The sequence below is a fragment of the Cygnus atratus genome, chromosome Z (genome assembly GCF_013377495.2).
Source record: "Cygnus atratus isolate AKBS03 ecotype Queensland, Australia chromosome Z, CAtr_DNAZoo_HiC_assembly, whole genome shotgun sequence".
Taxonomy (NCBI): Eukaryota; Metazoa; Chordata; class Aves; order Anseriformes; family Anatidae; genus Cygnus; species Cygnus atratus.
Genome location: NC_066396.1, coordinates 43233202 through 43260586, shown reverse-complemented (window position 1 = coordinate 43260586; position 27385 = coordinate 43233202). Strand labels below are relative to the sequence as shown.

At 38.8% G+C, this 27385-nt stretch overlaps 1 protein-coding gene across 1 annotated transcript in view; it reads left to right on the top strand.

Moving 5' to 3' along the window:
* The first annotated feature begins 1155 nt into the window (after positions 1–1155).
* The window catches only part of SLC28A3 (solute carrier family 28 member 3), a 44103-nt gene continuing 17873 nt past the window's right edge, over positions 1156–27385 (top strand). Inside the window, exons 1-8 of the mRNA XM_035565295.1 lie at positions 1156–1212; positions 8328–8429; positions 13083–13165; positions 17357–17448; positions 18920–19109; positions 21627–21771; positions 23429–23542; positions 25073–25150. Of these exons, the coding sequence (XP_035421188.1) occupies positions 1156–1212; positions 8328–8429; positions 13083–13165; positions 17357–17448; positions 18920–19109; positions 21627–21771; positions 23429–23542; positions 25073–25150 (861 nt within the window). The remainder of the gene's footprint in view (positions 1213–8327; positions 8430–13082; positions 13166–17356; positions 17449–18919; positions 19110–21626; positions 21772–23428; positions 23543–25072; positions 25151–27385) is intronic.

Here is a 27385-nt window from a genome sequence, read left to right as displayed (position 1 = left end):
GAAGCACAGAAAAAAAAAAGCCTTCTTTTTAAGCAGTACTTAGATTCAGAGACCATATACTGCAAGTATATGATACATAATGTAATTAAAACATGATTAGATGATTCCTCAGAAAGATGCATCACCTTATTTTTCAGACAACTGTTCTTTCCCAAAAATACATTTATTCATGCTAGTCAATTGTGTCTTTATTCCTAAAACAGGACATCATTTTTTGCTTTTTCACAGGAAAAGGAAAAACTCAACATTTTCAATGCCCATGCAGAAAGTTAGGAATTTAGGAACCTGATGAGTATGTAAATATATGTTGCTGCATTTCAAAGAAAAAAAATGTTTTTCTCAAAATTTTGTCAGAGATTAGTGTCAGTAAGAGCTCTACTATCTTCAGTCAACTTGTAGAGAATGAGCTGTTGAGAAGCCCACAGGTGACTAAAAACATGTTTAGGAGACCCATCTAGCAGTTCTAAGAACGTAACTTTTCCATACTGGAACTAACAATCCTGAAAACCTGTAAAAAACAGTAAACTTCAGTTAAAGGTGAGTAATGTCAGGACAGATAACCAAATGACCCTGTGTCATAAGATTTGTCATGCAAACTAAAAGTGCATAACAGATACTTGTTGAAGGTCCTGGAGTTGCTGCTCCTTTCCTCATGTTTTCTGTTGCTAGATGAAATACCTAACCACTATGAAAACAGAGCCATAATAACATTAAAAAAGTTGACCTGAAAATAGCTCTTAAAAAAAACAAAAACAAACAAAAAAAAACCTGTGCTGACATCTCAAAGACCTGGGTGGAGAAAATTTTCCATTCACTTTTTACTCCCCCAAGCAAACAAGGAAAGCCAGAAAGTCATGTAAATACATATATTTGCTTTGGGGAATCACCCAGAAAGATAACAGCTTTTTGGGGCATGCAGAAATCCTCCGTTCTGGTCCCAAGGAACTTTGAATTGAGTTTCTCACACAGGTCAGAAGGGGCAGTCCAAGGGAGCAAGAAGGTGGAGCTAGCGACCTGAGAGTCCCTCCAGTCAACCAGACTTCAAGTGGCAGTAGAACACCTCGTGGATGGATTAACTGGATGGTGGCTGCTGTTGCCCTGTGCTACAAGTAGCTTTCAGCACACACCTTGAATTCTCCTGTCCATGCTAGGCACATGGAGCTGAAGGAGACCACCCGTGATCACGCAGGAATGCGCAATTTGGCCTTCCAGGTAAGCGTGGTTTCCTTTGCTTTGCAGGGAAGAGAAAGGACTTAAAAACAATGAACAAGGCTTACCTCAGAGTAAAGAAAGAGCAATTTCTGCTCTCTGCCTGCAGATAGTCTACAACACCTTATATGCTTTGCACTGATATCCTGCCAAAGTACAATGCTCTTATACAAAAAGCCACAATTGACACATTCAGGAATAAGCTCGTCTCACTCCCTTCATCTGCTATCTGGTATACTGACATCTCTGAAAAGTCTCCCTACTCAGTAATATTTGGTAAGCTGACAGGTCTCACAACTAACTCATCCTGTTTTCCTATCTGTTGTATCAATTGCTGCTTTTTCCTGAGGATACTTAATTTACAGTTCTGTTGAAGAGGAGATCAAAATTATGTAGCAGACATACATCTCATCAAAGCAATGTATATTAATAACATGGGAAAAATAATCATACAATCAGAGTGGGGCATATCTTCTTTCTTCCACAATTAAGATAAGTGTAACTGTGTGTTCTGCTCTGGAGAAGAACACAGAGTGGAGGTAAGGAGCCAACACAGAAGGTTCTTCATATTATGTGCATGAGGGAATGTTAACAAATATTTAAACATTGCAGATTTCAAAAGCTGAAGCACCAAAAAAACAAACAAACAAACAAAAACCTATTAACCAGTCAGTTATTGTTTCTCAGTGCTTGGCATCCCTGCACTTTCAAAGGAATCAGAGTAGGAACAAACAACACAAATCTACAGCCTAGCCAGTTTGCCATACTTTGTTAGTGAAAGTAGGATGGGCAGAGGAGAGCCTGGTGCTCTGATGCATGCTCCAGTGGTAATGCATCCCTTAATGTCATCCTAGAGCCTTCAATCCTTACACTGTCACAGAGCTCAGCTAACAGGAAGGACAGCACATAGTGGGTATGAATATCAGCCAACGCTATTCAAATAATGCAGAAAAATGTTTGCAGAAGCTAAGCATGCAGAATATTTTCTAACACCAATAAATATACAAGCACTCTGTCCTAATAATTAAATATTCATTGGGCTATAGAGACACACATACAAGAGACTGATTTGATAACCTGCCAGCTGGGGAATATTTGCGGAATGTAAAGGAGCTAGGGTCAAGTCCCTACTCCAGTCAATAGTTAATAATTCACGCTAAGTGGGACAGCTTCAAGAGGAGACAGAGTGATAACTCTCTTAAAACATGATAGCCCAGTGGTTAGGGCATTCTCCTGGGTAATCACAGTGCCCTCGTTGCATCTCTGATTCAGAGCAGATACACAAGCAATATGAACTTGTGTCTCTTTCAGTGGAAATGATTGAGTTAAGTGAGAACTTCATCCAGGCTTTGCTTGCACACAACGCAGGTGCCTAAGTCAGCTTCCGAAATCTGTGCATACAGATTCACAGAGGAGAGAAGCATCCCCTCTAGCTGCAGAAGCTCAGTGCCAAATGCTCTTGAATGGCACAAACTGGAAAACATCCAATTCCTCAGCACTCTCTGTGGAGTACAGAGCAGTGACTGGTTAATTTCCTGCCTTGGACAGCTGCCTCACCTGGACAATATGCAGAGACCCCAGGAGTTCCTCTCCCGCTTGCAGCAGAGGTTTGCAAGAGCATGGACATCTCATTTGATTTAAATAATCTAAACATAAAATTACTGAGACTAGCCATTAATGAAATCTGGGACTTGAGTCAGGTTTTCTGGTTATTTTTTATTTTTTTTTATTGGAACACCAGAAGAAGTTAACATTTACATTTTTGCTATCTTTGACTCAACATATAAATCACTCTCTTGGCAAAGTAAGCACAGAAGAAAATAGATAACTTCCTGCATAAAGAAAAACAAAAGCAAACAAACAAACAAAAAACACTTCACAGGAGAAGCCACTGTGTAGAAGAAACACATCTATTTTTTTCCTATTTTCTTGTATTTGATCTTTTCTTGGACAAGCAGTACTCTTCTTCCTCCTTGATATAGTATCTTCTAGTATTAAGTATCTTCCCTGCAGCACGAAACCAAAAAGTGTTCTCAAAATAAATTAATTTAAGCCATTTTTAAGTACCAATGAGGGGTTGCACTCCAAAAGTACCTTCAGATGTACCTGAGCTGTTTAATGATTAACTTGCAAAGTGATAGAAAAAATCAGGGACAAAGTAAACCCCAGTTAGGTAGTTTGTTTTATAAAGTAAATATGTTAAGAAAACAGCTCTTGATGTTATTACAAAGCGGTTAAATACTAACAAGTGCTGTCGAATGGATTATATTTGAGCTTTATTATGCCAAGAATGATTGGCCTTTTGCCTGATGATGTAGAGGGACTCTTAATGGGATGAAGAGGTTGTTAACATAAAGTAATGTGTCTTTCAACTAGGCATGCAAATGTTCAAAGGGGATAACTATTTGAGCTTTTTTTAATTTTACATTGGCTATTGATATTTAAACATACATCCTTTAATGTTATAATTGAATTTCCACTACATTACAGGAGTGTAAAACTTTTTCAACCAAACTATAGTAGACCTTAAAAATCAGTTATCTAATGTTAACCTTCAGAGATGCATCCATGTAGCATAAAGTTCTACTAATTCCATCAATTACATTTCTTATAATGCTTGATCCTGCAAAATATCAGCTACCACTTCTGTATGCTTCATGGATTCCACTGGAACCATAGGTATAGCTGCAAAAACTGCAGTTCCTATTTTATTGCCTTGTGATATAGCCAGTACTTGGGAGACTCAGAAGCAACTTTCTTTCCTCATTCATGTGAGAAACTAAGTTGTGTTTTTGCAGTAGAGAATTACTTTTCTATATTCCAAGCTAGTTGTGTAGTCATAATAAGGAGAAATGCTAAGTAGATAAGTGGACAGTAGAAGGCCTCACTGTTCCAAAATAAGGTGGAAGCTTGAGAAAAACAGGATGAGCAGTGTGGGAACAGTAAAACAAAGATCACAGGTTCTCAAAACATAAGAAAGGGGAAAAAAAGGGGGGGAAGGGAGAAATTAAAGGCTTGAAAAAAAAAGAAAAATTGTACATATATGGTATAGAAGAACGTTGAGTAGCTTGTGAACCTGTAGTACTCAGCCAATGACGAAACAGGGGTGGTGATCAGGTGTCAGGTAATAGGGAATAAAAGGTTATGATTTGTTTACTGTAATGCGCTCCTAATTGGCAGGACGCCCACCATTGCAATTGTGAATAAAATAGCTTCACAGAAGATCCTGTCTGAAGAAAATTATTTGAGATTTTTCTCACATTCACAACTTGTAATGCTCTCAAAGGAAAACACACAGCAAATCCCAAATGTACAGCTCCACTGTATCTCTCTCACTGATTTTAAGGCTCACTTACTAGCAGCCATTTGGGTGCATTACAATGGGTAAGTTTCTTGTATTGATTTTAAGAAGACACATAGCTCTAGCCACACTATCAGTCTGCCCAAACACTCCAAGGCAATGTACCCAGAATAAAACCCCAATGCAAACATTAGGCCTACATGGAAAAGTTACCTGCATTGGATGCAAACTCATAGCTAGAATAAACAGATTGCTGCATTGTTTAAACCATCAGATTCAGGTTTTTAATTGTTTTGTTCCCTTAAATATGTCTTGCAATTTAAGGAACCTGAATCATCAACAGATACATTATCCTCATAGTCTCATCATTATCCAGAAGACTGTCCATGCTAAGTGTGTACAGATCAATGTAATATATTGTGTCTATATCTACAATAATGTCATAACGTACATAGATGCTGCAGTGTCTCTTGCTTTCAATCTGATTCAGTTAGCTTCTCTCTGCTGGCGTTGGCTAAAGGTTCACTGCAGCTTCCCACTGGATTTTCTGCTCACAAATCCAGCTACACCGACAGTAACGTTAACACTCAGATGTTAGCATCTGCCTAGCTTGTGTTTAGCCTGCATTTAAGATGCAACGGTTTTACTTGTTTAGTTCTGATGATTCAGATCTCTGCTAATAATGACATTAAACAAGAAGTCACACAACCCTCAAGGGATGAAAAGAGATGGCTCATAAAGGAACGGTAAGCGGAAGTGGGACGAAAAAAATGCCCTGACTCAGGGAGGAATTGGGAGTTAAAAAAATAAACTAAATACAATGCAAAGGGCAGATAACAGGTAATAAATATTTATTGTTCACTAGCCTCTGACTGACAGTGTTATGATGCATTAAATAGTCAGAACCGGTTTTTGTAGCCTAGCACACCATGCTGTTAAGGAGCTCACCTGAGGAAGGATCTCAGATATAACTCTGCCTTTTATGCATGCTGCATAAGGTGCTGCCCTAACAAATGCAGCTTTCATACTCCATTCCACTCAAACAATATATCTATAAAAATGACGTTTATTTCTCTTAGTATTTATCAGCATTCTCCACAGCATCCTAGATACTCAAGTCTGGTTGCCTAACAAAGAGTATATGCACTGTGAAGAATATCCTATTTTATGGGCATCCCTGTTATAATTTTCCTTGAAAATTATGAAGGCATTGCACTGTATAACATCATCAGACACAGGCAGGAAACTATGTAGTCCTTTCTCACATTTTCCAAATTTGCTTTCCAAAGCCATGCTTGCATTTATTTATTTATTTATTTTAAGAAGTGTTTTCCTACTATGATATACCACCCTATCTCTTGCAGGAAATAGTAAAAGCCAGTCATACCTCTACAGACTTTTGTACTGAGGCTAAGTAAATATATTTAAGATTCTTGTCTTTGTTATCCTCTTTGTGTTCCAGCTTGCCATCAACAGATGTTTTGAATGCCACAGCTACAGGGGTTATGTATACTTTGTTATCTTCCCTCTTTCAGTTTTTCTGAATTTTGCTTTCTGGTCCTCATACACTTACTTGTTCTATTTCTTTTGTACAGCCAGCTTCTGCCAGTCTATCATTGTAACTTTTTTATCCTGCATTTCAAATACCATCTGACTGTCCTACTGGTAGAAGACAGACAACTTAAGCTTTTAAAGAAAACTAACATACTAAGAGGTCGGTGAGCTTAATTTACAGCCTGTTTCAAAATATCTCATGAAAATTTAGCCAGTTAAATTTAAATCTGGCACTACACATTTTTTATTTTGTCTTTTATTTACCTTATCTCCTGTCTTTGCAATTTGTTTAACCTCAGTTTAAGGCATGGATAATGGATATTCATCATTCTGGGATAACACTTTCGATCCTGTATGCTGAATTTCATAATCTGACAGAAAATTATGAAAACGATTATTATGGATCAAAAAAATTCCCCCTTTTATTTCACTATTTAACATTCATTTAAATTTCTTCAGAATGATGACACTGGTTAATCAGACAGTAGATGTTGGAACACCTCAGATTAATGGTCTTAAACTGCACTGAATATTAAAAGAATTAAAAAGTTTTGAACTATAAATCATGTGACTTCATTTCAATTGACTGAAAGCAATCCACGAAATCCACCTAATCCAACATGGTAAATTAAAATGTTTGCTTTTGAAGCATCTGTTTTGCACTGAGTTGCTTAAGCACCCTAATCTCCAGAGCGGAAGTAATGATCCACCCTTAAATGTAAAACAGTTAAAGCATCTGTTTGGATTCTCTGACAAACATTCTGTTTAAATCACTACCTGGAAGGGGTGGAAAACAATCTACTCTTGAGTGGATGCCTTTGTTAAAAGTGCAACCAAAAGCAAGTGCTAGAAGTACTTTCTATAAAACCAATTATCCCTCAAAACCCCAGGAGAAGGTAGGAGGGAAGCTCAAGGAATGTAGTTATTCAAAAAGACTAGTCGAATAAACAGCTTGTCTACAGGGAAGCAAACAGACATTGAAGGAGCACAAGTACAAGATAAATCCATGCCCTTGCCATTTAATCAAATATTTTGCAAACAGGAAACTCCAATCAGTAAAGTACAACAGAATGTGCAACTTGTATAACACTGTTCTTATTTGCCAACATTCAAAGTAAATGGATCAAGTCTGTAACCTTTTCAGCGTAGCCTAGAGGGAAGAGGATTTTCCCATCCAACTTGTTCTAATTTGTTTTTAACTTCCTTCTTCCTTATGTCAATGCAGATTGACTAAGTTCAGAATTGACTTGGCATGTTGCTGGATCTGTGGTCATAACAGGCTACAGAAGATGTGGCCTGTGGCCATGAAGACAAAGTTCGGGAGCGCCTCTCATGAAGGCAGGCTGAGAGAGTTGGGGTCATTCTGTCTGGAGAAGAGAAGCCTCCAGGAAGACCTGGAGGTCTTCCAGTACCTAAAAGGGGCCTTCCAGTATCTAAAAGGGGCCTGCAGGAAAGCTGGGGAGGGACTCTTTGTCAGAGAGTGGAGTGTCAGGACAAGGAGTAGTGGTTTTAAACTAAAAAAACGGTAGATTTAGATTAGATATTGGGAAGAAGTTCTTTACTCTGAGGCTGGTGAGGAACAGGTTGCCCAGAGAAGCTGTGGATGCCCCATCCCTGGAGGTGTTCAAGGCCAGGCTGGATGGGGCTTTGGGCAACCTGGTCTGGTGGGAGGTGTCCCTGCCCATGGCAGGGGATGGAACTGGGTGATCTTTAAGGTCCCTTCCAACACAAACCATTCTATGATTCTATAAAAGGCATACCACAGAGAACTTATGTAGTAAATCTAACTGCTGTCTATAAAGACACTCTGAGAGTTTATTTCAGAAACAATAGAAGTACATGTTAAAACAACGTACACATTTACTACATATGCATTAATAGATGGCATTGTCTTGAACAAAGGTACTAACATCAGGGGGAGGCCCAAATAGGCCATTTTAGAATTGGTGGGAAGAATGGACAAATCTTTGTGAGCCTTCTAAACCACTCCTAGGGCAAAGGGCAGCACTGTCAGAAGATGTTAGTTTCAATCAAGAAAACAGCAGATTCACATTAGCCAAGCTCCACCCATGACCAACAAAGCTTTGTGCAGCAGTGTGGAGGCTTGAACACATTAGTTTTGTACACTGAGTTTTGGGCTCTTCTGTAAGACTAAAGTAAAACACGGAAGTGCAAGCATCAGGATAAATCAGTTCTCACTCTACACAAGAAAAGCTTTCAGCTTTTGATGTGAACTGAGATAATTTCCGGTCTTGTATCCCAGAATAACACCGAAGACATGGACATTATCAATCAGGACAGTATTGGAGACAGTTCACAGAAAATCAAGAATTCACAAAAGGACAAAACTGTACTTAATAATAAGGTATGTTTTTTACTTTTTCTTCTTTTTCCTTTGAGAGGTAAAATAAATACAGGTATTAGAACAGTCTTATGTAAATTCATAAACCACAAATTCAATGTGAGTTGCTGTGATAGCACATCCAATACAGATATTTTAACAAAACATGAATTTGATTTAAAATTCACAAACTTACAGGGAAGCCAGTTGTGTTCTCAGAAATAAATTAACAACAAATATACAAACAAAATAGAAAATCGATAAGGACATGTAGGATCCAAGAAAAAAAAAAAAGTTTTCTAATGCCAAAATGGCTTCATGCAAGATATACAACAGGCATCAGAAATGGTAGTCAGAGGGAATACTGGAGACAAGATGCTGAATTGGAAGTATTTTCTCCTGAGATGTTGAAAGAGACTACCTGGAAACACTGTTTTTAGTGATACTATCTTTCAGTCATACAGGGTGTCGTAGATATTGTTAAATACCTGCTCATCCAAAATAAGGGAAATTTCAGAAAAAGGGGAAATTTCAAAAAAACTCAAACTGGAGGCAACAGCTCTGACTTGTGATAGACCAAAGAAAATAAACCAACCAAACAAACAAAAAGATGAGAATACAATAGAAATGACTTCAAAAACATGTCTATTTTGACTTCTTTTACTAGTAGGTTTGTCTAAGCCCACATTGTATGTGGGCCACACTATAAAGGCTGGAGTAACATTAAAAAAAAAAACAAAAAAAAAAAACACATAGAGCTTTTTTGCCAAAAGCAGATATTTTTCTAGTGTCATATACTAATATTTCCACATCCACACTTAGAAAATAATCTGCTATTCTGAATTTTTTGTTAAAAACATTAAGTAACCGTGTTGTAATCATACTTACTTATCAAGTTTGTTTACGGTACTTGAAGCCACACATAAGAAGCAGAGGTTTCCTGATGCTGGGTATTAATCTTCCAATGGGTTTTTCATATGAACAGAGGCAGCAAAGGCATGTTTGCCTCCTCTGTGCTCCTCAAAGCTGAAGTGATTCCAAATTTACAGTGATGGAAGGGATCACTCATGCAATTCTGATATGCAGACCTGGAAACTGGATCCTAGGAGAGGAATGTGGTAGACAATGCCTATATCTGCCTCTTCAAAAAAGTCATCACGAAGGAAATTATCAAAAGAAAAGAGGACTTTCAGAACTGTTGGAAACTGCTGAAAATTTAAGAAAATTTGTGGCAGTCAATGAAAGCTCAATTTTAAGTCAAAAAAACTGCTTTCCAACTGAAAAGGTTCAGCTGAAAACATTCAGCCAGTACTGTGTACAAATATACTACATATATACATATCCTCACCGACACGCTGTCAAGGCACACCATGCCTTGAGGCAGAAGAGTTTATCTGGGGACTCTGGAGCAGACTGACTTTGCTATGCCCCTGGTGGTTGAAGTCTATATCCTCCATACAGCGCTTTGGTGAGCCTCAACAAGGACCAACACCTCCCCAGGAGCCAGATCTGGCTTTATGTTTGGCCAAAGAAAAAGAAAGAAAATGGTTTGGATCCATTCTCCTTTTCCCTCGTGCATCTGCATGGAGTTAGATACAAAGTGGTTTGATTTCAGATTTTCTAAATACTTTGATTTTTTTCTAAACTCCTTTGATTTCAGATTTTCGTAACACTTTTTAATGTAGACTTAGGAAATAATTTGTGACAATAATAACATAATAATATTCTAGACCTATTTAAATACCTTGTAAACAACATGAAAAGATATGGATTGATGCTTTTTACAATGAAACAAAATTTAAAAATATTGAATCAATAGTAGAAAAAAAATAGGTGACATTCTCAAGACAAATACTCCTTCCCAGCTTTCATTGCCCAGAAACTTTATGGCACCAGTGTATTCCACAGATTTAAAGGGCCAGGGTGCAGGTAGTAGGTGATCCTCCTTGCCTGGGGAGGACAACACGGCATGGGGAAAAGGGACAAGGGAGCACAGTCTGGCCTGGATAACACAAAGCAGGTAGGTTGGTGATGGTGGTAGGGATGGAGGAGGGACATGTGGAACATCAGCATCATGCTACAGCTTGGAGAGAGGACAAGGTGCCACGGGAAGTGAAGTCTTCTGCAAAACTGGATGCACAGCTCCTCAACCCAGAGGACAATTCACTCCTGATCTATAACATAGGCCTGAGCTTTTTCTATTTACATAATCAAAAATCTGTGAGAAGCATTGGCATGCAATATAACTTGAAGCCCAGGGAAAAATCAATCAATCAATCAACCAGTACCCTCTGCACTCACTGTCCCTCAGGTGAGAAGTCCATCTTTTATAGCTACCGGGAGGAGTGCTCCCAGCTACCAAAACAATAGCAATTCAGCAGGCAGCAACATCTGCATTTTCAGATTTGCTCTATTTCATAGTTGATACCAAAGACAGAAAGAAATTAATGTAACTTAGAGTGCAGCTCCACACAGTCACATGAGTCCCACCCATCCTGCCGTAGAAATTTCAGTTAAGAGGACTGAGAGATTCCTATCTGTGTTTCAGTGGGATTTGTTGTAAGGGAATGAATAGCAATTTCAACATATGTACTCCTACATACCATTTTAATTACAGGCCATACATCTGTCCTTTGTCTTGTGGCCGTGAGCTGTTTTGTTTCAAGTTTCTTGCTAGAAACAGTGGGCTTGCCAGGACTGTCAATGGAGGCCCCAGCATAGGCATAAAAGCCAGGCCAAAGGCAGGGTCATGCTCCGGGGCATGCTCTGGTATACAAAAAGCAGCCTGGGGAACAGGGCTGGCATAAATAATTGTGACATAGGAAAGGTAAATTCCCATGCAGCCTGCCACTGCTCCAAGCTGCATTGGGTTTTTTCCTCCCTAGAGGGTAGCACATCACCCATCATGGAAGGAAAGCACTGCTTGCTTTTGTGGTAGTCTCCAGCGTGGAGCACATGACTGGTCATGCTGCTCTGACTGGGTGTTAAAACCAGAAGCAGGACAGCAGCAAGGCACACAGCAATGGAGTTGCTGTGCCGCCTTCAAATGCTCCAGGGCTCACCTGGGTCCCCGCTGACTGCAGGCCCCACCACAGAGCCTGAACATGGCCTGCCATGAGCACCGAGGTGCACATGGGTGGGACAGGCACCTGGTGTGCCTCCGAGCAGCATAGTGCCACTGCCCAGCAGCCATGTAGGGAACATCAGGGAAGCCATGTAGCTTCCAGATGCCATGAGGACAGCCACCAAGCATGACGGAGAGAGCCCTATGCTTGGCGCAGCAATGGAACAAAATTTGCTGTGGTTTTGGCAGAGAAATGGGAACTATCCAGAAGATGCAAGTGCTCAAAATGAGAGATTAAGAGAAGAGCTTTGTAGTGTTCCTGATAAGAAACTGCCATGTTAGACTGCAAATATATACTTCAAGGTAAGATTAGTAACCTAAAGTAATTAATTAAGGATAGGAGGAAAAATGGATGTTTTCCTACAAAGGGAGATCCAGGTACGAAACAGGAATACATTCTGGAGTTTATGCTAGGCCCACTGGCCGTAGTGAAATAAGCTTCAAGGCGAAGGCAAGGTATCAGTGCAAGTGCCTGTTTTTGCAAGCCATGTGAATCCAGACTGCCATAGGCACCCAGCTTGCCTGCGCGTGGGCCTGGAAACAGCAGGCCCCCAGCATCCCAGGCCATGCCAGGACACAGAGCCCCAGGCTACCCTGCATGCAAAAGCTGTAAGACCCCCCAGGCCTGCCCATCCACAGCACAGCTGGCCGAAAGCAAAACATGCAAAATTTATTGAATTTGTAGCTGAGATCACACTGTGGTTGTTCAAAATATGGATGTTATTAGGAGACAGACTTACGTGGAGCAAAAAGGTGTATCTCTGATGAGATTGTGCTGTCAGGACAATTTCAAGTTTCTGTTGCTTTCCTAACGAGTAAATTAATTGGCTTAGCTAATTGTTTAAAATGCTAACCCCTAAAATTTAACCATTCTCCATAAATAAAATTTCCATTCAACCATATTAAGGTTTGGCAAATAGAGAAGTAACAAAAACAGGCAGTCACTAATGGGAAGTGTTGAGCGATCTCAGCACTTGAGGGTGACAGAGCACTGGCACAGGTTGTCCAGAGAAGTTGTGGCATCACCTTCTCTGAAGATACCCAAAACCCTCCTGGGTGCCATCCTTAAAAATATGCTGTAGGTCATCCTGCTTGGCAGGAGAATTGGACTAGATGATCTTCAGAGGTCCCTTCTCCCTTCCAACCTCAGCCATTCTGCGATTCTGTGATCTGGTTAGTAGGCAACCATACTATCCCCACCCCTAGCATTCACTCTTCAGTAGGTATGCAACGCTAATTTGTACAGGTGCGTCTTTAACTCCAAGTAACACTAGAGGGTTTTTGTCCTTTATTTCCTCGTTCAAAATTGTGTGAAAGTCTTGGAAAAGTTTGTAACTTGGAACACTGGTGAGTTGGCAGTCATGGTCTAACTAGTGCATTTGCCTGCTAGTTATCACAGTCTTGGTGGCAGAAAGGAGAGTTGGAGCTGTGCTCACAATAGAGAAGGAAGTCTTGTGACTGCTTCAGCCATTTGCCTGCGGGGATTTGTGTTTTTCACGTTACTTAACAAGCATGCACCCTTCTCACAGCATTGGTACTGATCTGTTTTCCAGACGGATGAACACATCAATATTGAGAGTGATCTGCATGAAAACAAACACAACTCAGCAGCTGAGGAACAACCACACTTAAAAGGGTAATGTCTTTTGGATGAGTAAGTGTTCTATTGACTTTATTCCAGTCTAAGCAGTCAGCAGCCAGTGTTTCTGCATCTGGACCAACAGCTCAAAATTTTACAGCTGTGTCCCTGTGCAACACAGACTTTTGTATCACAATTTGGGTAATACAGAAACACATTGTATTTTAAAAGATTATACCTTTCAACTGGCATATGATTACGGAACACTTCTAAAACCTTGCAAATTAAAGGAGCAATTTTATTTCTTTTAAAATTAGCTGTATGTCCAATATTTCTGTAAGGGCATTTTTAAAAGAGGCCTTAAACAGTATGCTCTTGCAGGAAGTGTAAGATTCACTATTGTCAGATTCACTACTTCAGTTTACATAGCTATTTACCTATTTACCCCACTGCAAATTATGAGTAGAATAGATGTTAAAAAAAAACAAAAACATTTTGATCTGTTAGAAATTTTACATTTCATTAGCAGTAACACTAAATGACTACACAGTGAAAGTACACATTTTACTTGTGGATTAGTATTTTGTCAAAAACTACAAACCCTGTATAAGAAATTCAAAAATTTAAGATAGAATACATAAAATTTGACTTTAACGTCTTAATATTTTTCTGTCATATTGAAACTTCATATAAATCTTCATAGAAGTCATACTTAATTTTTTTGCTGATTTCTATTTCTGCACTCTATTATACATTATGCCATTTCAGCTTTGAACCTATGTTTCTATCAGCATATTCTAGGAACTGATTGCTGGATATCATAAATAGGAGTTTGTCTAACTCAAACTGAACTACTTGAAATGATCTCATGCTTGTAGAAATGATACACTTATATACAGAAGCAGGAATTTTGGTGACTTCATTTGTGCTTCTGAATTGTACTGAGAGAACTTTAAAGACTTCTTAATACGATAAGGTTTGCTGTTGACATCATATTATTAAAATACTGTTTCAAAGAGCCAGCAAAAGTCTTTAGATATCATTTGAATTTTCTCTCGTTTCTATTCTGTGTTCTTTGGCGATTTTGTCATTCCTGTAGCAGTACATAACATGAAACAATTTCTTGTTTAAAACACTTTGGGTCTTCTCTACCAAAACAAAAGGATTTATTAGATCAAACACCAGAACGACTTACTAAGAGTCACCAGTGGCAAGTATCCGGTGTCTACCCAGAAGTAAATTAATTGCACAGGCAAATGTTGGCACAGAAGTGCACATATAAGGTCTGCCCTCTTCAGACCTCAGCCTCTGCCCTGAGAGAGGCAGAGGTAGGTAAGAGACGAAATAGTCATTTTCATAGAATGGCTCAGGTTGGAAGGGACCTTAAAGATCATCAACTTCCAACTCCCCTGCCATGGGCAGAGATGCCACCCAGTAGATCAGGTTGCCCAGGGCCTCATCCAAGGTCTTGAACACTTCCAGGGATGGGGCATCCACAGCTTCTCTGGGCAACCTTTTCCAGTGCCTCACCACCCTCTCAGTGAAAAATTTCCTCCTAACCTCTAATCTAAATCTCCCCTCTTTTAGTTTAAAACCATTTAAAACCTTATGTCCCGTCATTATCTGACTGAGCAAAAAGTTCCTCTCCATCATTTTTATAAGCCCCCTTTCGTTACTGAAAAGCTACAATAAGGTCACCCCAGAGCCTTCTCTTCTTCAGACTGAACACCTCCAGATCTATCAGCCTTCCTTCATAGGAGAGGTGCTCCAGCCCTCTGACAAATACTGTATGTTTGTCATTTATTTTGGTTTATTTGTACTCCTATGGAGACCCAAGGGCTAACAGGTTTAACTCACAGGGCTTTATTGTTTCCTAGGTCCCCTTGTTCTTCCAATAGCAGAAGGTATCATGGCCTTGAGCTGCAAAAGCTGTTTGCAGACTGGAAGCTGAAGAGCACTTCTCTATTTTAATTATATTCAGGCTACTGCTTGTCCTGTGTTGTTGGATTTGTTCTTGGGGTCTAAGTTTATTTTTGTGTTGAGCACCTGACAACAGCAAGGTAGCTCTAAAAGCATGCCCTAATGTGATTTAATGTATTCCTTGTGTCTGGTTAAAAGAAGTATTCACAAAGTGCCCCTTAATTTCAAATGCATCGATTTCTTTCAACTGAACAGCTTGTGATCCGAGACACAAAACCTTTGAAAGATCAGTCTGGATAACAATGATATGCAATATGCACAAGGTGGTAGCATTCACTTGGAGAGTACGTGCAGACCAGAACAAGGATTTCTGAGATGCAAAATGAAAGCAAAAATAGTTTTGGTATACAAAAATGTTTCACATTAAAGTTCTCTTTTAATGTGCTTAAATGACATCTGCTTTTTCAACATCTTCTATTAAGTAAAAGCCAACAGCAGTGTGCTGCACTTTAAGCCCCTAGGGTCAGCCTTTAACAAACAATGTTTATTTAGTAAAGTAACCAAACTTCATTAAGAAGATGATTTTTTCTGTCCCCTTTCAGAACAGAGCTGTATATTTATAACATATATGCCTGAATTTTTAAGATATGCTGATACCAACATGATAACCACTAAAAACTAAAATAACAAAGGAGGGAAAGATGTTAGATTAAATAAGAAATTATAAAGAATTGTAATCTTAAAATAATGATTTTAAATGCCTTTTATGTCTTTTAAAGGACTCAAAAGACATAGTAACAGATAATAGCAACTATTTTCTCCTTTTTTTTTTTCTTTTTTTTTTTTAATTGACGGAAGAACAATAAACTTGATAAAGTCACTCTGGCTTTTTCATGCCAGTGTCTTTCATTTCTACTTTTTTTTTCTTTTCCTGTTATATCTAATCTCTCCTGAGATTGAGTGGCTAACCTAATGTTCTAAAAAGTAAAAGCAAAGAATTATTATTTGTGAAGTAACAGGAATTCCTAGGAAAACAAACAAACAAATAAACAAAGAAAACCTGAAATATAAAAAGCTATCAAGATATCTCAGAGGTCCTGTTACTCTTTGAACTGAACACGTATTTTCATTCTCTACTGAGTGCTAATGTAAATTAAGTTAATATTCCTTGTTTTTCTCCTTTTTTTTTTTTTTTAAAGTGCAGAAAAGTAGGGTATTCATGCTGAATTTCAGCATGCATCTGACTCCAGCTACAATTAGTTTCCCAACAAGTACAGTCTGGATGATTAGCTACTCTAAACACATCACTGTCTTTGTAGACGTTAAGGCTATGAGGCACCACTTTAGAGAGACATAAGCTATAGCTGTGATTTCTTTTTCAGCTTGAAGAATACTGAGGCACTTATTTAGCTAAAGCTTATGTAACTAAAATACACCCACATCATCAGTGTATTTAACATTGGAAATCTGTGCTGAATTAATTCCCTTAACTGCTATTTCCCTAAATCTCAGCCTTTCTCATGAAATCACTTTGTGTTACTCTTGGTGAAATAAGAAAAAAATAAGAAAAAAAAAAAAGTATTTTGTATTTTAATAGACACTAGGAAAGGACATTCAAATATTAAAAATTATTCTACCTTCTATGAACTGATGAGTCTTAGATTAAAGGTTAGTGTAAATAACAAATTTTCAAATCCAGACGCATCTGTGAACGCTATAATGTTTTAGATTGATACTGGTTATTTTGCATCCAAAAGTGCAGATGGAAGCTACATGCTTTAAGACAAACTCTTTAAAATTATTTATTTCTAGGAATGTTATATTTTCATAGGAATGTCATACAATTATTTTTTCAGCCTTCCTTCAGACCTCCTCTAATCTATTCCCTTGGGCCTTCGCAACTATAGCAACACTTCTCCACACAGCAGTGCTGGGCTGACTGTACTAACAACTTTTGTGGGACTAGTAATGGACACAGAATCTTTATCTACCTACCCAGTCTGCACTAACCTTGTAAAACAGGCCTCCTCACAGAAGAACTGTACTGTGGAGGCTGGCAGAACTGGCCTGCTGACTTCGGCCCTTCAGATACCTGCCAGATTTTCCTTTTTACTTGCTTAACATCAAACAAGAGAATTCCCTCCCAAAAAAGTTTTGAAGATATCAAAATGATTTTCTTTGGCACTTAGGGTTCCAAATTTATCTCTTACTCTGGTGAAGAATAGTCCAGCAGAGAAATTTTTGTCAATTTAACCTGATGTTCCTGTGGAAACTACTTTTTTAATCTATAACTCAAGTTTCTGTTGTTTGTTTTTCACATTTTCCTAGGCCTTTAGAAAAGAAATATGATAAAGCCTGTGATTTTTGCAAGAAACATAAAACCAGAATCAACTATGTGATCTATGGAATATTGATAACAGGTACAGTATATTACACTTAGTGTTGCTGAAGCCTGACTTATTTACCTGTACAAGGTTGTACATTATGCTTTTCTTCTATCTGATACAAAAACTCTTGACTATCTTAAAAAATGCATTTGAAAGGAGGTAAAAGTGAATTTAGTCCCAGAGAAAGTTCCAGATTTCAAACCTCCACTCGTTCCCAAACACAACAAAACCACAAACTTTGCTACACTGCTCTTCTAGCATGTTTTAACTCTGACTAACTGTTTTTCAGGGGATAAAAGGGTAGTTCAATCTCCATGTCTACTCAATTAATATCCATCTTCAAGAAGCTAGTTAAATTACAGTGTTAGGAACTTGCTCAAATCGATGAAATCACTCTAAAAAGAGTCAGGGAACAACCTGGATGGAACATAAGTCAGCAGGCTAGAAATGAAAGCTTTCTGCTCTAATCCATATCACTCAATACCTACAGCAAATGTCTGCTTTAAGCAATGTTGTGTTGTATGTCAGCATGTAGTGCAATGTCATTCAATTATTCTTGTTTGTTACTTTCCTAATTATCCAGTAGGTTGGTTTGTTTTCTTCCACTTCACAAAGTTTATTTTTAAGATCTTCCGTTTGAACACCTAGTGAGAACATGTAGACCTAAACATGCCCATTTGATAGGTATCAGCATAATGTAAAGTGGTTATATAAGAGACTCACATACAGAATATCCTTTCCAACTAGCATCAGCTCTTCTTGCTTTGTAATAGTACAGAAGTATCCTGGCTTAAGAAAGGAGGTGAGTTCTAAGAATATGTCAGGGGTTCATACATTAATTCCATAAAAAAAACTTGCCTTAAAAAAATCAGTAGTTCTTTCTTATTTGTCATAGACAAAATCAGATTAGTATTTAAAACCACTTTTTCCATAGCCAGCATGTATAAGCATTGAAACTGCCAAATGACGAATGATTAATAACTACTTTATGAAATAAATACATAAACTGCTTTTAAGCTTCCCAGTTACTTCAGAGGGCCATCAAATCAGGCAATTGGCAAATGTTTTTAAATGTTTCTTCAAGTTTTATTGGATAAACTCGTCCTCTTGTGAAAGAAGAAACAAGATGTATTTTCTTCAATTCACTATTTTTACACAGGAAAAAAGCAGCTATATAGATGTGTTTGATTTTCCAAAATGATTAATGTAACTTATATGAACTTGACCTGGCCAAAGTATATATATTCTGCTTTCACAAAAGAAAGTTACCAAAGAACAATTCCACCATTTTCCAGCAATGCAGTTTCATATCAATGAACATAAGTAACAAAGCTATTTATGAAAGCTGAATTTCTCAATAGTTAGGCCAAGAGCCAGAAAAGCACACAAGGCAATCAAAAGATAAGCACAGGCCTGAGTTTAGCCACATCCTTAACACTGAATTTAAGATCTGATTGTGTTTTCAAAGAGACCAGACTGATATGTGTTTTTGTTTCCGTGACAGCTTACTTGGCAGTAGTTATTGCGGCCTGCAGCTTGAATTTTCAGAGGGCCTTTCCTCTCCTCATCATTACTGTCCTAGCTGTCGTCTTCATCTGCTGGGATTTTTTAGTAGCGAAGTATGAAGACAGAGTTGCTGCATTTTTTTCCCCTGGAGAAAGATATTTGGAGAAACAGTGGTTTTGGCTGAAATGGTAAATATGAATGACTACCTATTTATATAAAAGAATAAAGTGTTAGTCAATTTACCTTTAAATCTTTCTTTAAACTTCTGGCCCATAAGCCATGGGATGGATCATAAGCTCATAAGCCAGTATGGATCAATCATAAAGAAAATGCAATAAGACCAAATGATAAATATAGGGTTTTTTTGGTTTGTTTTGTTTTTTTCCAGTTTGGAGATGTCAGGCACACCCTTAATATTTTAATGCAGTAGTCAGGTGTCAAGAATCTTTACAGAAAGATAATGTCTGCTGCATTCATCCTACAAGCCAAAATGTGCCGTTGTCGGCTGTTCAGAGAACTCAAGTCTGTTATCTAAGCACTACTTGTTCACATACCCCATAGCAATGACCTCTAAGCTTTTTTACTTTAATCTTCAGGCGTCAAAACATACCAGCTACATTTGGTATTGTAATAAGGTCATACAATCTTATTTGGGATTGTAGACATTTATCCAGTAGACAAATGGTAGATATTTAGATATGGTTGCTTTTTATTCCAAATATTCCTTAGCAGTTATCAGGAATATTTAACTTATTACTGGGTAAATGGGGTGTGAAAGGAAGCCCACAGAGTTTCCAAAGGCCAAAAAAAAATCCTTAAAAGAAAATGAATGTGGTCAGTCATCTTCACTCTCAACTACATCACTTTCTCTCAGAGGGAGAAAAAGCTCTAAGGAGGAGTCATTCTGGGTTCAGCAAAATGAACCTGAATGAATCGTTTTCTTAAGATTTTTATATGGTTTTACCCCAGGAGCAGGAATTTCTAAGAAAGATGCTATAAAGATTGTAGTGCTTCTGCTTCCGAGTCACATTAGAGACCAATTGCACACTAGTACCTATGTTAGACAATTTGGCAGCATCTCTGGGGAGAGGAGGAGCACAAAGACCAGGAGAACTCTGATGGGCAGATGGAACAAGTCAGGGTCAGCAAGTGCTGTATTATTATGCAGGCTGCAATCTGTAAATGGCGTGTGTCAGATTAAGTGCTTAACTGTAGGTCACAGATTCCTACTGGAGACAGAAAATCTCTCAGGTGCAGAAAGTGTTATTTAGCATTGCAGTGGACAAAACATTTTGTGAAGCTAGTTTGCAGTATTTTTGATCAAGGTCTAAAAACAAAATTTGGTTATCTAGGTACCACTGGTATCACTGGAAGCTAAACAACAGCTAGACATAGGTAATATGAAAGAACTGGGACCCTGTTTAATCTTCCTCTCTGTAAATGGGATGATGTATGTCCTTGTCTCTCAGACTGTCATTGGGATAGTTACCCTAATACGGAAGTGTTGTGGTTTAACGCGGTCGGCAGCTAAACACCACACAGCATTCGCTCACCCTCCCCACTCCCTCTGTGGGATGGGGGAGAGAAACGGGAAAGTGAAGCCTGTGAGTTGAGATAAAGCCAGTTTATTAAGACAGGAAAATAATAACAATAATAATAATAACAATAACAACAAAACAACAACAACAACAACAATAATAATAGTACTACTAATAATAATGCATACGAAACAAGTGATGCGCAATGCAGTTGCTCACCACCCGCTGACCGATGCCCAGCCTATCCCCGAGCAGCCGCCCCCCCACCCCGGCTAGCCACCCCTATATATTGTTCAGCATGACGTCAGATGGTATGGAATACCCCTTTGGCCAGTTTGGGTCAGCTGTCCTGGGTCTGTCCCCTCCCAGCTCTTGCTGCACCCCTAGCCTGCCCGCTGGCAGGACAGAGCGAGAAGCTGAAAAATCCTTGGCTTGGTGTAAGCACTGCTCTGCAACAATTAAAACATCAGCGTGTTATCAGCGCTCTTCTCATTCTAATCCAAAACATAGCACCCTACCAGCTACTAAGGGAAGATTAACTCTATCCTAACTGAAACCAGGACAGGAAGCCAGACACAGTTCTATGTTAGTGGGGACCATAGAAACACTGAACACAGATGTGGACAGTGCTCTTGTTATTTCTAAGATGGTTAAAATTGCTATGACTAAAAGTTATTTTTTAAACAGATTACAGCCAGTTGCAAAGTACGCGAATTTCATAGGCCCATCAGTTAAACTGCACAATTCATTTTGAAATGAAATGAAATGAAAACCACACGATCAGGCTGACCTGCCCAGATCTAAGAAATGAATCAAGAATGATGACAGGAAGGGAAAAGGAGGATAGAGTGAGAAGAAATTTTCATTTCATTTAACAGAAATAATGCTCAGACAAAAGTCACTTGTGTTTTATTGTTTTTTCCCCACACTTTGACTTTGGGGACAGGTCGGAGAACAATTCTAGATGCCAGCAAGGGATGTTGCTGTTAGAATAGCATGAGTAGCACAAGTAAGTATGGTTTCCTGCTTATGTACTGCTAAACATTTCAGCTTAAAACGTGCTCAGAGTTCTCGTTCACAGACAGCTGTAAATGTACAGGGGACAAGGGGAGAAGGAATGTCTGGTCTCCTTCACAATGTCATGCCTGACACTTTTTTCTCTTGCAGGGTGCTGTGTGCAGCTCTTATCATAGCTATCATCCTCTGGCTCATCTTTGACACAGCGAAACAGGGATCCCGCCAGATGATCTCCTTTGGTGGGCTTGTGATGTATGTTGTCTTGATGTTTATCTTCTCCAAATACCCAACCAGAGTGAGTATCTAGTCTATTTTATAACTTTTGTATTTTGAGTTTAATGTCTCAAAACTATTTCCCTACCCTAGTGCCGAGTTCAGTAAAAGTATCTTAAATCCTATGAACATCAAAATTTAAACTTGTCAGAGCACAGTGACATGTTTTACTTCTGAAGAAAGCCATTCTGATCTGACATCTTGGGAAGCACACACAGGGCTGTACCGGCAGCTGGCTCTCACTTTTCTGGGAGGCTACATCCTGTCCTTTGTACCAGCACGTCTGCGGATGGAGATGCATTTGCTCCCAGAGCATCATGGCAAGGCTAGGCAATTTGCTCTGTGCCTCAACCAGAGCAGGCTCACCACAGCTCCCAAGATGTCACAGGTGCTTGTATGAATACATTATTGTCATATCAACACAAATTGAGTGCAACTGGAGATGGGCTCCTCTTCTGTGGTTCTTACTGCCTCGTAAGTTTGATTCCCACTGCAAATGCCAAGCTCCGTCCCTCAGATTTCATTAACGTGTTCCCATAGGCTTGTTGATGCCATTTATTTTAATTTTCCAGCTGAGATGTCCACCTTAATACCCTGCACTGCTGTGATACTACAACGGGGTTAATTCAGCCACCACACCTCTCACCTCAGCTTTTATCCCTGTGTGTATGCCAACCATATAGTGTCTGCTTTTACTGGTTGTGTATTAATCTACTATCCGGGTCATCACGTTTCACCAACATTTTTTTTTTAACACTCCTACATTTGTGCTGAGGATTTGCTTCACAGAAATAGCTCCCTCAGCATGGACTGGTGGCCCTGCCACTCCCCATTCTTTACAACTGCTACTGCCTCCAGCTGAGGTGAAAACTTGTATGGTCCAAATGCTTTGTGCTTTCCCAGGGGTTCTTGTTACACCTAATTGGCTTGTGTTATTCAAATATCATCTGAATAAATTAGCAAGTGCCATCTCAGCTCTTTGCCTTGTAAGTTATCAGATTTAGATTCGGTGTTCACAAAAGATGTTTACTGAGGCAGCAGAACAGAAATCTGAAGTATAGTAAGGAGGGACTGGTCACATACTGCCACAGTTTTTCAATCAAACTGCCTTTATATCATATGAATTGCAATAGCCAACACTAAGTAGCTCTCAACTAGCCAAGCTCTTTAAAGCTGGGGAAGACAAATATGGTTGAAATTACTTTAAAAATAGTAAAATCACTTTATTCCCAGTCCAGATATGTGAAATGTCCCTATGGTTAGTTACTTTTTTTTCTGATGTTTCCACTCCAGTTAAAAAAAAAAGAAAAAGAAGAATCATGTCAAAGCAACACTTGTCTGCTGCCATCATGTATATTTCATACATCTTTAAGCTGTAACACAGGAAGAACAGTTTCTCCTTTTCTTTCTCCTTGTTTACTTGCACTCTGTAATTGTGAAATGGACATGTTCTTACTTATCTAGACAGGTTTTCAGCATCTAGCTCAGATAGAGACAACCACATCTCAGACCCTTTGAGCCCCCTTGAACATGTTTTGGCAGCTGCTGCTGCTACCCTGAAGTAAGCCAGACAATCCTTACATTATTTTAACAAACATCTAAAGTATGTTATTATATATTTAAATAACAAGTGGTTTCTCTCTTTCTTTTTTATTGTTTTTATTTTTCTGTCCATCTAGGTTGCTTGGAGACCTGTATTTTCGGGAATAGCAATGCAGTTTATTCTTGGAATTCTTATTCTGAGGACCAAAGTGGGGTTTGATGTATTTAACTGGCTAGGAATTCAGATCCAGGTAAACTACTGGACAAAAACATTTTTTTTTATATCATTTTCTGTCTTAAGATTCTTACATAGCAGTCTGGCAATGCAATGATCCATTTGCCCTGGGATGTTTCCCCAGCTGAGAAAAACTGAGATCTCAGAGTGGTAATTAACAACCTGAATTCAATCTTCTCATTTCTGTTTTGCCCAATTAGCACAAGAGCTTGTGGGACAGCTTGATAGGTAATGACCAGAGTAACTCTGTTTGTTAGTGCCTCTACTTTCCTTGGATTAAAATCATAACTTGCATCCCTCCAAATACACAGAAAAACTATTCTTCCGTGATACTTATAGAAACTTAGACTTGGTCCAACTCCAAAACATCCTTCTGATAATGCTGCTGTGATTAAAAGCCTTGGGATTTAGCAAGGCAGAACAATCATTATCCTCAGAATAGCCCATGGTCGTGGTCACAGTGGCATTTCGTAGTTCTCACAACATGTAAAAAACTAAATTCAAGTAGAAGTGGCAGAATCCACAGCTGGGACCAGACAAAACAGCTCGCTGCAAGCAGTAAGGGACCTTTAGGGAGGTGACAAGATCCTGCCACAGGTGTCTCTACAGCAGTCTGCAGGCACAATTTCTTTTTTAAAAAGTCCATTGCTGAAAGGTAATAATTAAGATAAATCCAAAAAGCAGGTCAGAGAGTACCCACTGAAGGACATTCAGACTTTCCACCCCAGGGATACTACTCACACAACTGTTCTTCACAGTACAGATAATTAAGTGCATTTAAATCAAGAGAGTGCAGAATGTACCGTTTCTGTGAGAGAGTGAAGGCACAGGTCTGACGTCCGTCTGGCTGCTAATCTGCAAGCAGCAGGAGTCATCCGGGTTTTGTCACCACATTCTCAGCCTCCCCTTCCAATTTCGACTGAAGTGGGTCTAGTGCCCCCTTTTGTTAGCTCCGGATAGTTTACAGCTGCTCCTCGCATAACTCGTTACTCTGGCTATTACATTTCCATTTTAAACAGAATCATTAATAGCATATGTTGTCATCAGGAATATAAAACTGCACCACAATACCAAAATTAAAAAGAAAAAGCTTCTTTTATGACAGCTTTTGGCTACTCTTTTCACAACTCACTAGTTCAACCATTAAATTTAAACTGTAATTTATTGTACATATTAACATTAAGGGAGTGTAGAAATACACCACAATATCAGGATTAAAAAATACATTTTTATTTTATTGTAGTTTATTGCCTTTATTTTGTTGGGTGCAACAGGAAAGCTTGCCCTGTGCTTTTCATCTACACAGTTTGAAATAATCTGCATTCATAGAGGAACAGAGCAGAGACCCCTGATTCAGCCAGACACAGTCAGTTAAGCCTGGACTCATAAAGAGCAGAGCACAAGCTCCTCAGACCTCACCAGATAGCTGCAGGAAGACTAGCAATATTTGCATATTTTTTATCATGAACATGGACTAGCAATATTTGCACATTTTTTATCATGGACATAGAGCCTATGACTAATTTCCTTTGCTTTCTGTTTGTAGACTTTTCTGGAGTACTCTGACACAGGTGCTAAGTTTGTGTTCGGTGAAAAGTATACAGATCATTTATTTGCTTTTAAGGTAAGGAAGCTTTTATATATGCTGTATAGACAGATAGGCAACAGAGAAAGGAGGAGTATGCTTGGGAAATATATATCTTGTGATACCAGTGCAGTAACCAAACAGATCAGCTAAGAGGAAAACTCTTCCTTGTTCTACTCTGAATAGAAATTTTGGAAACCTCGCGTATCAGGGATTGTAATGATAGGAGAAAGAGTAATGGTTTTAAACTAAAACAGGGTAGATTTAGAATAGATATTTGGAAGAAATTCTTTAATCTGAGGGTGGTGAGGCACAGGAACAGGTTGCCCAGAGAAGCTGCGGATGTCCCACCCCTGGGAGTGTTTAAAGCCAGGTTAGAAGGGGCTTTGAGCAAGCTGGTCTAGTAGGAGGTGTCCCTGCCCATGGCAAGGGGGTTGGAACTGGCTGATCTTTATGGTCCCTTCCAACCCAAACCATTCTGTGATTTTGTGATTCTATGATAAAGCCCTTCATTTATTGCCAGGCGCTGAGTGAGGTTATACTTGTTTAGTCCAGTTACAGCAACATATATCACAAGTATACAAGACTTTGGGATATGTTTCTACAAGGAATAGGTTAAAAGGCTCCTTCCCGGTCCTGCTGAAACAAATATTATCTCAAGCCTACCTTTCCCACCCATCCACAAGTAAAGGTGCTATATTATGTTATGTTGTTACGTTGTCCTATTCTAAAGTGCTGTGTAGACCACTGCCTCACAGACATTGCCCCTGTAGAAGTGGAGAGCCTAGTTTTGTCCTTATACCTAGTAGAAGGGGCCCATGCATAAGCACAAAGAATTGCATTGAGTCATGTCTGGCATTCATGTGATCCCATGGAGATTCCCCTGCTCTCCCTTAGAATTTGTAGGGAAACTGTTGTAATACAGCTCTGTGTTCTTTACCATGTAACAGCATGCTGTCTGTTTTTGTTCCCGCATAGAGTCCATGCCATGACACTAGTCTGGAATCAAGAACATTTATACGTTCAAAACAACATCAACAACAACAAAAATAATGCAAAATGTATAAGGACTCTATTAGGGACCATTCCTCTGATCAGACAGAGACTACTGTCAGGAACTTCAGACATCTGACCATGGGCTTACAAAATTTTTATCTTCTTTCTTGCCTGAACGTGATATTCCAAACTAGATATATTTCACACTTAGCACTATTGCTTCTTAAAAATAAAAAATAAAAAAAAAAGATGTTACCTATAAGATATGCTGTTACTAAGAATACTCATAATAATTTAACAGGGAAAAAAAAAGAAGCATTTCAGCAAGGAATAGAAATTACATTTTAATTACAGTATTTTGTCTTCCTTCTGGTTTCCTTTTCGGTCTTCTCTCACCTGTACTTTATTAAACACTCAAATGGCAACTTGCATTCATGATTACATATTTTGGGGGTGAAATGATTTTATCCCTAACCCCATCCCAAATGCTATTTTTCCTGTGTTTCTGCACAGTGCATTCTGAATATGATTTTTCAAGTTAATTTTATAATGCTTCTGAGATGACGCAAAACATTTTGCTGACTAAAGCCGTAACTATTGACCAGACTGTAAAAAGTTTGCTTCCATGCACACAAACAGCAACCAGTTTTACTGTATGTGGAATTTCTAGAAGATGATAACAAGCACAAAAAGGCATTTTCACACTGAAAAACAAACAAACAAACAAAAAAAACACAATGTGTTGATTTTCAGAGCTGCATATGTCTTTGTATAGGAATATATACAGTAAACATAGTGGCAGATAAGCACACAGCATGACAAAACATCCTCCATCCACTACTTCTGTAGAAAGAGATTTCTGTCTATCTACAATGTTCATGAGTGACAGCCAGCCTATTATCTCTTGAAACACGTGTCAGTTTTTTAGACATTAAGATGGTCAAAAATACTTTTGTGTCTTTCAAATATTTTATCAAATCTGCATGTAGGGCTGAGCTGACGAGATTTTGACCCATGATTATTCCGAACTGTCTTCAAAAAATGAAACCTCTCAATCTTGGCTTAGCTCAAGAGAGAGAGTAAAAAAGTAATAGTACAGTCTTTGCAGAAAGCTATCGGAGCCCAATCATATCCATACTGCATCCTTAGGAATATGCAGGGACACCTCAGTTTTCTGCTGTCTTAGATGCATGCAGTTCCCAGAGTAGACACATCCCCCACAGGCACCCACTGGGCATTCTGACAAGTTCCTCTACAGCCTTTGAGCCTTTTAGTCAC